The sequence below is a fragment of the Lactuca virosa genome, chromosome 1, assembly GCF_052849685.1.
Source record: "Lactuca virosa cultivar CGN04683 chromosome 1, Lactuca_virosa_CGN04683_v6, whole genome shotgun sequence".
Classification (NCBI taxonomy): domain Eukaryota; kingdom Viridiplantae; phylum Streptophyta; class Magnoliopsida; order Asterales; family Asteraceae; genus Lactuca; species Lactuca virosa.
The window spans coordinates 104,523,931-104,536,114 of NC_136426.1; the positions used below are offsets into that span (position 1 = coordinate 104,523,931).

Here is a 12,184-nt window from a genome sequence, read left to right on the forward strand (position 1 = left end):
TTTGCAGTTTTGTCTACCAAAAATTTGTGAAAGAAAACAAAACAGAAGAAGAAAAGTCGAGAAGTGATGAAGGTACCAAAAATTTGACAAAGAAAAATCGAGAAATCGAACCAGGGAAAGGGAATACGAAATTATCGACTAAGCGAGTACCAAACGATGGCGAATTAGCGATGGAGAGAACGACGTTCCTGTAATGAGTCGTGAACTGCCTCTGCCTTCTCGACTCTCTAGCTCCTGTAACGACGTCGTTGGCGAGAACGATGGCGGAATTCCGATGAGGCGGTGAGTAATGGGGTGACTGTGAGTCGGACGATGGTTGATTGTTGTTTGAATTCTTGTCCTAAGCGAGTGCAGATCAAAGAAACGATTTGGGAATATTTGTTTGTAACTAAATTCTTATAGCCTATTTTAAGTATTTTTACATTACATAATATAAATAATATATATACATATAAATAATATAATACGGTTCGGTTCGGGTATCCGCGGATATCTAAATATACAAATCGAAACCGGTCCGCATGTAACCGTTTTTTTTTTGGGTTTTTTTTTTTTTTTTTTTTTTCGGATCGACCGGATCAGCTCGGTTTTTCGGTTTTGCGGTTTTTTTGCATATCCCTTGCCTTAATCTCAACTAACTCTTGATGCATGTATACCAAACTCAATGTTAAAAACATTACTTTGACATAATAGACACATATCCTCAAATTTGTTATGAGTTTGACCTCAAGTCAACTTATAAGAACAAATAAAATTATCCGCTATAATAAACAGCATTTCATAAAAAATGTTGCAAGTTATAAAAATGAGATAATATGTTGTGATAAATTTTGGTTAACAAGCTAATAGATCAAAAAAGACAATATTTTTATATGTTTTTGAACAATTTGAGATGTGAAATATGTCAATTTCTTATTATTAATATTATTATTATATATAAATTGAAACAAGAGTCTAGATTCCAACAATTGTCATCATTTTCCGAATAAAGACTTAACAATAAGAAATCAGAGTACAAAATCTTTAAAGTAGGATAGAATTGAAATCAATTTATCCAAGCATTAAAAACTGACTATTGAAAACTAAAGCAATAACAATCTGATAATCAATTTTATAATGTAAAACCAAACAATGCTAACTTCATAATTATTTTTAACGTTTTCTTTTACAAAATATTATCATGTCCATCTGTTCTATGTCTCATCATCATAATCATCCGGAAGCAAATGAAAAACAAATAAGAATCCAGAACATGAATCTTTTATAAATAAATACAAAAATTCCAATTTTCACGCCAAAATAGACAAGTTATTAAGAAAAAATCACATCTTTGGATTCTAAGAAAGATTCATTACATCATATCATATAAACCTGTAGAGACAACCCTTTTGCAAAAAACAAAACAATCTTTCACCACACTATTCACATCACAAGAACCAATCTCAAAATCTCCACACAAAAAAAATAAAAACCTATTAAAAAGAATTTTCTAACCTTCAACAATGACAATATCTCCAGGTGTCACATCCTCATTGGTCAATTCCTCAACCCCTGAAGCATTCTTTTCAGCACCAACTTCTATCCAATCCTCAACCTCAAGAGGATTTACAGAAGGGATTTGGACTGCTTCAAATTCCTCATTCCAAACTTGATCCTTTTCTTCATCTTCTGTTTTACCAGTATTTTCATTTGACTTTTCGGGTTTGACCATGGCTTTGGAAGGTGAGGTTTTTGCTTTGACTTTTCCAGTTGACTTTTCCGGTTTGACTACCTCTTTCTCATGGTTGACTTTACTTGATGATTCAGCCACAGCGCTCTTGTTTCTGCCCAGGTTTGGAGATTTTGGACGTGTGGGTGGCATCTACAAAGGGACAAAATAGTAATTTGACATGCAATACTCAGCCAAGGGTACCATAGTAATTTACATCACAAAAGATCTCTTGAAGGATAAACAGTGTCATTCTGTCTCTTGTGCATACACATAGATGTGTAAAACACAAAGGCTAAAAGAGCAAAAGTGCAAAACTCGGTCAAGGGCAAAACAGTAATTTACCTTCTTCAGTTCTACTTTCGGAGGGGGTTTTTTGTAAAACTTTGGCAGTGGGGCAGCTTTAAATGTTAAACTCTTCCTTAATTTCTTGATCTCAGCTTCTTGGCTTTCCTGCATATTTGTAACCCCATGAGTTAAAAACATTGACTTGATTATAATTTCGTTGACTAATGAGTTTTAAAGATTCTTTGACCTTTGACTTTTCTTGCAAATTAGTCTTCTCCATTTCCTTTGCATGAGTCTTTTCCTCCAACTTTGAATAGAACTAATGCACAAAGATTAAACTTTGTCGGTTTTTATGTTATAAAAAAAAGGGTAAACATGCAGGGGCAATATGGTAAAATCATTACCTGTCTTCGCTTTTCAGCACGTTCATCCAACCTGAAAGAAAAGCCGGAGGCAATGTTCCTATGTTGCCCTCTGTGTTGTGACATCATAAAATAAAATTTTAAAGAATAATCAAGTTCTTGAAATCAAGAAAAGAGAAAAAAAATTAAAAAAATGAAATTTAATCAAAAAGTAAGCAGAGAATAATACGATGAGGTAGAGGAACGAGTGTCATCATCTTCTCTAACTGCGGTTTTGATTGGTTTTGAATGTTGATTAACTGATCTGCAATTGCAAAACAGCCTCAAAAATTAATCAGGGTTATGTAGGTCATTTCAAGATCTGTGAACTTTTGTTTCATAATGTTTAGGTGTAAGGCTAATTATGAACATTGAGATGATGTGTTTACTTAAAAGTCCATTAATCTATCTTGCTTGACACATGAAGGAAGATTAAATATTCCATAACATACAAGGGTAAAACCGTAAAAATAGAATAAATCTTTAGAACGCAATATTTCATCGCTAAGGCAATGTGCAAAACCTTGAATAACTAACTTGGAGTGATTTAATAATACATTTCCTTAAATACCCTTAATATATTATCCGACCATAAGGAAGAAAGTTTAAATCTTGCATAACTTACAAGGGTAAAAACGGGAAAAAAATTGTAATTATGACAAACAACTATAAGAAATCAATTGAATGGCTTACAAGGAGTCTTCAGAAGGAGGGCAGTCTTCATTTCCATTGGATTTTTTGGGCTAAAACAAACAACCAAAAGTATAAACTAAGAACATGTCAATTCATCAAAGAATCAAAAATGTGAAAGACATTTTTACCCTTGAGGTGTGTAGGCCTGTGACTGAATGTAAACTGGCTCTCCGGGTAGCCATACCACTACTCTTTGCAGTCACTTCTGTAGACTTCACTCCAACAGAAGCTCTCCTATTAGCTGTATACAAACTAGAAGATCTTGATGAGCCAGCTCCATTGGTTAATGTGGCTTTACCTTTTGACTCAATTCGTGGTTTCACAGGGTGCCCAGCAATGGCAGTCTTCATGGAATTAGGGTTTGGGGTTTTAGCAGGAAAAGATGAACTCTGAGACGGATTTGACTTAGGATTGCGAGAGGAAGAACGAGTACTAGGGATGTTTTTAGTTACTTTCTTGTTCTTTGAAGTAGTGTCGTTAGTTGAAACTGTAATGGAGCTTTTCCCTCTAATGTCAGACGATACAATCACTTCAACTCCTGTTGAATTAAGGGGCTCCTCGACTTTATTTGAGTTTTCTTCCTCTTTTTTCACATTCGGATCTTCATTAACAGCAACACCGCTTTCGTCCTCTAAAACAACTTCGTTTCCGGACTCCATCCCTATCGAGAATTCATTGAAAACGGAAATGACGTCAGTTACTATTGCAGACGATGAATTATAGAATGATAAATCCGGCGAAAGTTGAACCAACTAACACTTCTATAATGTCTAATACAATGTTTGATCACTTAATTTTGGGATTTTAGTTGAACCCACAGAAATGATAAAGAATCTAAGCAACAAACACGTCGAACTTCACTGTTTAGGGTTTTGAAACATTGTAAAATAGATAGAGAAGGTTTTGACGCGAGTGTTGTCGTTTTCTGCTTACACAATACGAAGACCATCAAGAATCACTCCCTTTTCAACTAATTTCCAATCAGTACTACGAAATCAATAGATAAATATGCTAAGAACAAAAAAGATAAAAAGATCCATCAAAAACAAGAATCAAATACACTCGACCCAGAAGTCGAAACCGTCAAAATGGGATAAACTGGAGCAATTCTTTTTTCTGTAAAAAATGACGAACAATTAAGATGAAGTATAAGGGTGTACCTCGTTTGAGAAATTGAATAGTAGTAGGAGTCTCGGAGATGTGCTTTCAGAAGAATCAGAAGAAGTATGAAGGAGTTTGTGTTGAAATTCAAATGATATGAATGAGTGAGTTGGCTACCGAGAGATTACAGGGAGCGTGGAGTGGATCATGGATGAAAATGGTGGGAATGGGGGTAAATTTTCACGCAAAGACGAAATTGCCACAAAAGCCACTAACCCCCCTGAGTTGTCGATTTTTTTATTTTATTATTATTTTATTTTTTCGGAGACAAAATAACGACAACTAAAATAAACGAAATATATTAATAGATTTTATTTTTGAAGTAATCTACAGAAAACTTTATAAAAGAAAAGCCGATTTTTTAAGTATTTGTAGTTTTGTACCGCTGAAAATAATTTGTCACGTGAAGTAATTAGACGAATCTGTGTGTTGGGTAGATATAAGTAAAATATTGACGAATATATTGTTATTAAGAAAATATATCATTGTTACTAAGTTTGAATTAATAATCATGACACTAACTTATTATAAAACATTCTGATTGTTTTAAATAAAATATAACAATATAAATATTAAACTTACATCATTCCAATAGTCATTATCTTGGATTCTACATGAAAATAAAAATAAACTTATATCTTGATTTATACTTATTTTTTAATTATGAATGGTTAATCAATTTATATAGGCATATTTTATGATTATGACATTTTAATTGAATATATCAATAGTTTTAAATTACTTTAAACATTTAACATCATATTAAACATTTATTACCTTTAAATTACTTTAAAACCTTTTGATGTAGGTTCTATATTTGACATTATATTGAAACTTTCAATAATAAGTCAGTACCAAAAGGTCTTTGGCCTAGCGGTAAGGAGTGATCCTCTTATTTGAAAGGTCATGGGTTTAAGTCTTATTTGAAACATAAATAGTAGTTAGAAGTAGATTAGTTTGCCGTTTCAAAATAAAAATAAAAAGTAATTTTTGATCTATTTTTTTGTTAATTTTTCATTTTTGATTTAGTTATTATATTTAAACTTTTTGATTATTTAGAAAAAAGGGTTTGAAAATAAAGAATTAATATTAAAAAGAGTTAATTTAATGTATTAATTAGAAAAAAAAGTTAAAAAGTTAGGAGTTTCAAATGAATATGGTGAAAGGAAAATAGTCTCTTTTACAGTATATAAATATAATAGATAATATATAACAGATAATAGATAATAGATAATAAACTAGTGGTAGTATACTTGCGATAGTTACATAAAATTTGTGTATATACATTAAAATAAGACTAATCGGTATGGTTTCCAGGACAACACGACCACATCACCATCTTCTTTCCATCACTTCTAGTGGGGATGGTGTTTGTCGGTTACCACGGCGTCGTGTGTAACGTTTGGTTCGTGGTATGTATTTAACTTATAAATTATTCATTTTTATAGAGCAACTCGACGAGTTAGAGGCCCCAGACTCGTCGAGTATAGATATTTTAGACCGCGCGTTTTGTTGACCAACTCGACGAGTTGGGAGATATCAACTCGACAAGTTGGCTGGGTGAAATGAAACCCTAAATTCAGGGTTTTGCACCCTATTTAAACACCTTAAACCTTTCATCATGTCCTCATTTTCCAGCCTCCACTGTCCTAACCCTAAATCTCGAAACCCTAAGCTACCTTGAGAGTTTGTGAGCCATTTTTGAGGGAGTTCTGTGTGCTTGAAGCTCGTGGAAGAAAGAGAAGCTTGGAGGAATGAGGAGGAGCCGTTGGATCCAGAAACTTTGCTTCATTTTAGTCACTTTTTTGGTATAAAGCTTGAACCTTGCCTTGTAGTTGTTTAGATCTTCTTTTAGAGTTATTTTGCTTGGTTTTGGCCCAAATATCATGGTCCTTAGGAGTTGGACGTCCCAAATGAGTTAACACTTCAGATCTAGGGTCTTGAGGGATTTTCATGGCATAAAGGTGCCAACTTTATGGCCATGGAAGTCCCATGCAACCTTTAGACCATCATTTTGGCCTTTTGGAGCTTCTAATGGTCATGCATGTAGAGAAAGCTGGAACTTTACGTGATCTTTCTGTCCCTAGAGTTCAGATCTATGACCTCGTGGTCTATCTTGAAGTTTTGGTGGCCTTTGGATTAAGACTTTGACCTTTTTGGGTTAGGGTTTGAGCTTAATCTCATTAGGAAGGGTATTGATGGGTAAAGCTGGAAACTTTACCCTCCTAGAGGCATTTCCAGTCGAGATCTAAAGTATAATGAGTTAAGAAGTAATTAACAGACTGAAGAACTCGACGAGTTCATGAAGGAACTCGACGAGTTGAATGGAAGTGTCCTGATTCTGTTGATAGGGAGGAACTCGACGAGTTTGTGGAAGAACTCGACGAGTTGGATCGCGAAATCACAATTCTGTGATTCATAGTAACTCGACGAATTGAGTCAACTCGGAGCGTTGACTTTGACTTGGACCAAAGTTGACCCTTAAGGGGTTATGAGTATGAAAGGGTAATTAAGGAAATCTTTTATGTGTAGGGGATTGAGTTGGTTTGATATTCGGATTCGGGGACTGTTCAGCTACTTCCAGTTTTCTAGGTGAGTTACCTTCCCGGTATAAGTGGGTCGAAGGCACCAATGTCAGCCCACTAGTAGTTGTTTAAGGTAGAGATGATTGTCTTTGTGATAATTGTCTGGTATGCCACTATCTGTTGAGATTTATGTGCTTGTATGCTATGTTATTATGTGGTAGTGGTAGGGGTGAAGTAGACCTCGTAGCCGTTCGAAAGAGACCGAAGGGGTAGGCCAGCACCCAGATATGCTAAGCAGTATGTGATTTATGTGCTTATATGATAGGATATTATGTGGTAGTGGTATGGGTGAAATAGTCCCCGTAACCGGTTGAAAGAGACCAAAGGGGTAGGCCAACACCCAGATATGCTAGACAGTTACCGGTTGAAAGAAACTGAAGGGGTAGGCCAGCACCCTGATATGCTAGGCAGTTACCGGTTGAAAGAGACCGAAGGGGTAGGCCAGCACCCTGATATGATAGGTGGATACCGGTTGAAAGAGACCGGAGGGGTAGGCCAGCACCCTGATATGCTAGGCAGTACCGGTTGAAAGAGACCGAAGAGGTAGGCCAACACCCGGATATGCTAGGCAGTATGTTTATTGTATGGTGTATGGTATGATGGGGGAACTCACTAAGCTTCGTGCTTAGGGTTTTTAGTTTTGGTTTCAGGTACTTCTTCTTCGAAATGAAATTTTTGGTCATGAATTTTGGGATGTTACATCGTGAGGCCAAGAAAGAAGAAAAAACAAAAAAAACAAAGAGAGAATGGGGTGTTGTCTTGTGTCGAGCCCTCAACGCAAAGCCACGAGGCGTTAGGCCAGGGTGGTGTTTTTGACTCCTCCACACCGTTGAGGATGGCCAAGTCAACCTCCCATTTCTGTTACCTGGCCCATACCCAACAGCCTAAGAAAGATATATTTACATGTTTCATTATATATCAATCAAGTATAAGAGTATATTTTTGGTATGTAACTATAAATATATAAAAACGGCTTTTTATATATTTTTACATCTTTATATACATTAAAGCTTATGTGTATAAAATTGAAAAACTTATTTGTAAAATAAAACAAGTTTTTAAAAACAATTTAAGAAAAAAAAAACGTGCATAAATAAAAAAAATGTAAATAATCATAGGATAGTGTACAAAATGATCATAAAAAAACTAAAGTTAACAACTTACACTTAAATCCAAAATTTATAATCTCTTTTATCTATCCAAAATATTGGGTCTTCATTAAGTCTACGAACACATGTCAAAAAATGTAGGTTATACTGGGAATGCCTAATGAGTATTCCCGAGGTCAACTATTTATATTAGAAGAAGCCAATCAAAAAAATCCAAAAATCAAACCTCCAAGAAGGTTATAAAACTCCTAAAGATATGTCAAATTCGATAGTTATAACTCTCTCAACAAAACTAAAGAGTATATCAACATTTTGTTGGATTAAGGTGTCTAAGCTCATAACTAAATTGATATATAATTGTAATTGAAATCAAAATACTTTTTGAGTTTCCCTCATAACTAGAACTTGATTAGAATGATACTTGTAGAGAGAGGATAAATGTATTAGTTTATCATATGATTAACAAATTGTAATATATGATTTTTTAATATATTATATGATTAATATATTAATCGAAATAAATAGTTGATTTGTTAATTTATTATGTGATTAATAAACTAATATGAGATCAATTATTAAATAATTTATTTATTAATTTATATGATTGATAAATTAATATGAAATCAATAAGAATTGATTAATTATTAATCAAAATTAGTCTTAAATTAATTAGAATTAATTAAAGGTGCAATGATTGAGTTGTAATTGTTCAATAGTTAACAAATGAGAGGATCTAGAACCTTCGACAAGGTGGACGATTTTGAGGACCCTTTCAAGGTTTCTAGAATGCTACAAAATGATAATTAGGAAAGTAGATAATTACCTTACTTTACATATATTATTATATGTTCATATTTAGGTTTTTTAGGGTTTTCAAGCAACTATAAATAGGAGCATTGGGTCAACTATTTTCTCCAACTCTTGTACCTAGAGAATTCTGATTTCTCTTACTCTCCTCCTCTTTTGTCTTCTAGTTCTAAGGTTTGGGTGTGAGCCATTAGAGCCATTAGAGGCATTATCAGGTAGCGTGATTCCTCTAGATAATTGTTCACTTAGGATTCGTGAGAATCAGTTGGGCTGGGTAGAATGTCTTAAGGATATTTATATCAAATTTTATATACCTATATTATTTGTCAATGATTGTTTTGCACGAATGATACTATGATTTATTATGGGCTTGAAAACCCTATGCATCTCACTAGGTTTCCCAAACATTACCTACTCATTTTATGTGCATCACAGGTAGTGGATGTAAGGCTGTTGAAGCTTAGTTAGGATGTCGAGTGAAATAAGAGACGAGTCTGTTGTAGTATTTCAGGACCTTTTATATATTTACGATGTAATGTATGTTTTGATATGAACGATGACATCCTCAGAATTTAATATAGCGAAATAACTTTTGTCATCTCAACATGTTTTATATAACTGGGAATTTTCGCATCTTAATTATTAAAGTGTAAATAAAAAGTTTTAATCGGTTCTGAAAATTGGGGGATGTTACAAACTTTTCTTTGGCTTTAGAAGGAACTTCTGGTGCTAGATTTGGGTGATGTGTGAAAAGGAGGGTTCACTTTGTCCCTTCTCAATGAGCAGGAAGGTGGTGTAGTTTGATGTAACGCCCGGTTCCCGGTACGTATTTTAAATTTAAAGATTTTATGTTTTTACGTTGGGACTCGGCGAGTTGGAGGCCCAACTCGTCGAGTAGGCAAGACTTTGCACACGGGTTTTAAGTAACCTACTCGACGAGTCGAGAGCCCGACTCGGCGAGTAGGACTGTCTGGATGAAACCTTAATATTTAGGGTTTGCACCCTATTTAAACAACTTATCTCGTCCCAAACCAGCCTCCATCGTCCCTCTCACTTCCAGAAGACCCTAACTCGAAACCCTAACCATTTGTTGAGTGTTCTTGAGCTTTGTGGTGCCATTTTTGTGTGTTTGAAGTTTGAAGAATAAAAGAAAGTTTGGAAAATCAAGAGAAGGCTAGTAGATCCAGAAGTTTTGCTTCATTTCTACCTCATTCAAGGTAAAAAGCTTCAACCTTGACTTCTCATTTGATGGATCTTCTCTAGGGCTTAGATCTTATCATTTTTGGGGCATTTATAAGGCCATATTCAGATTGGGTGTGTATCATGGAGTTACAATCCAGATCTGGAACCATTGAGGATTCCCATGGCATAAAGGTGCCAACTTTATGGCCATGGGAACCCAATGCACCATATAAACCCCATTTCATATCCTTTTGAGTCAAAAACCCCATGCATGGACATCAAGGTTGTAGATTTACGTATAAAAGGGACCCTAGGAGGTCTGATCTATGATTTGAGTGCATTAAGACTCGCTGAAATCGACTATATAGTTTTGGACAAAGAGGGACTCGGCGAGTCGTTCATGGGACTCGGCGAGTTGGGTCGTATTTCCCATCAAACCATTTCTGTTGATGGACCAGATGCTAAGATAGAAGAATACTCAGTTGTTCAGGCTCATTAGGGACATGGAAATCATGGAACTCGGCGAGTGGATGAACAAACTCGGCGAGTTCAAGGCAATGTCCTAACCCAATGGAGACGGACTCGACGAGTTCAAGGAGAACTCGGCGAGTCATAGACTGGACACATTCATGCAGATGAAGATGAACTCGATGAGTTCAAGGATGAACTCGGCGAGTCGGTTGAAGATGGTCCCGATGTTATGGTTGAAGGAGAACTCGTCGAGTTCTTGCTGGACTCGACGACTAGAGTCGAGGTTGTATAATTTTGTAAGGATAGGGACTCGACGAGTTGGTGGACCAACTCGGCGAGTCGAGTCAACTGGATGTTGACTTTGTCCAAAGTTGACTTTAACTTTGACCTGGACTTGAGTTGACCCTTGTAAGGGAGGACTGTGAGTATGAATTAGTAATCGAGAAAGGTTGTTGTGTAGGGATTGGGGAGTTGAGACGAGTGGGTTTCCGTACTGAGGACTGTGCAGACACTACACGACATCGAGGTGAGTTACCTTCCAGTAGCAGTGGGTCTACAGCCACAATGTCGGCCTACTAGTAGGAGTTGTTGATAGATGATTGGCTTTGTGATAATTATCTAGGTTTGCTACTACCTGATGTGTTTTATGTGCTAGCATGATATGATGTATGTGTTAGTGGTAGTAGCAGGGGAGTAGTCCCGAGTTCGGTCGTTAGGACCGAAGAGGGGGTAGGTCAGTACCCCAGAACGGCTTAACATGGGTAGGTCAGCGCCCCAAAACTGCTTGACATGGGTAGGTCAGCACCCCAGAACTGCTTGACATGGGTAGGTCAGCACCCCAGAACTGCTTGACATGGGTAGGTCAGCGCCCCAGAACTGCTTGACATGGGTAGGTCGGGCACCCCAGAATCGTCTGACGGTATGTATGTTGTTGGTATGTGGTATGATGGGGGAACTCACTAAGCTTTGTGCTTACGGTTTTCAGTTTTGGTTTCAGGTACCTGTTCGTCGAAGGGGAAGGAGCCGGCACGGTAGCAGCGCATCGCACACACATGATTTCCGAATTTTGAGATCCATGGGATTTGTACTCTGACATTATTACTACTTTCTGTTATGATTTTTGAGACATGTGGTTATGGTTGATGATTTGAAATGATGACGATGTTGTTTTTCAGTAAATGGTTTTATAAGTATTATATTTAAAAATGAAAATTTTTGGTCATGATTTTTGGGATGTTACAAGTTGGTATCAGAGCCTTGGTTTGAGGGATTCGTACACACTTTCGGGGGTGTCTGGACTCAAATCGATGGTTTGAAAGATTGTTTTTTTATAACAAAATAATTTTTCCAAGATTTAAATAAGAAGTTTTGAGAAAGAACAAGGTGTGTGATGCGTGCGACCGGCCGAGCTCAAGTAAGTTTTCCCCAAGATACCCATACATGTGATGATATGATGTGATATGATTATGAGAATCGCATGCTAGATTAGGGCTAAGGATCTAGGAATGATGCCTTATATGATTTTTGTCCTTATATGAGAACTGAATGCTAGATTAGGGGTAAGGATCTAGGAAGATGCCTTATGTGCCTGCTATATGTGCCTATTGAATTATATGCTAGAGCTGATTAATTAGTAATATGATGGCCTGAATAGGATATGCTTAGTATGGTTACTCAATGCTTGAATTTTGCTTGCTTTGTGCTTTTAGGAGTTCTAGTTATCTTTAGCTAACTGGTAATGAATACGTTAAGTTACATATTGCGAGGACGAAATAATTT

General features: G+C 36.1%; 1 protein-coding gene across 1 annotated transcript; it reads right to left on the reverse strand.

Moving 5' to 3' along the window:
- Positions 1-1,240: 1,240 nt before the first annotated feature.
- Positions 1,241-4,446, reverse strand: LOC145155002 (uncharacterized). The gene is made up of 8 exons (XM_079075570.1): positions 4,251-4,446; positions 3,219-3,751; positions 3,091-3,140; positions 2,588-2,662; positions 2,401-2,470; positions 2,244-2,315; positions 2,054-2,161; positions 1,241-1,861 (listed from the first exon to the last, which is right to left on the reverse strand). Exons 2-8 carry the CDS (start codon positions 3,747-3,749, stop codon positions 1,490-1,492), a joined length of 1,278 nt encoding a protein of 425 aa, XP_078931696.1. The 5' UTR covers positions 3,750-3,751; positions 4,251-4,446; the 3' UTR covers positions 1,241-1,489.
- Positions 4,447-12,184: the final 7,738 nt, after the last annotated feature.

What these genes read in the sequence shown, in the direction of transcription:
- LOC145155002 (XM_079075570.1), bottom strand. Translation starts at nt 3,749, where the DNA reads ATGGAGTCCGGAAACGAAGTTGTTTTAGAGGACGAAAGCGGTGTTGCT. An exon ending in ACTCGTTCCTCTACCTCATC is followed by an intron (nt 2,471 to 2,587) that starts GTATTATTCTCT and finishes GTCACAACACAG; the next exon opens with AGGGCAACATAGGAACATTG. An exon ending in GTGCTGAAAAGCGAAGACAG is followed by an intron (nt 2,316 to 2,400) that starts GTAATGATTTTA and finishes TTTGTGCATTAG; the next exon opens with TTCTATTCAAAGTTGGAGGA.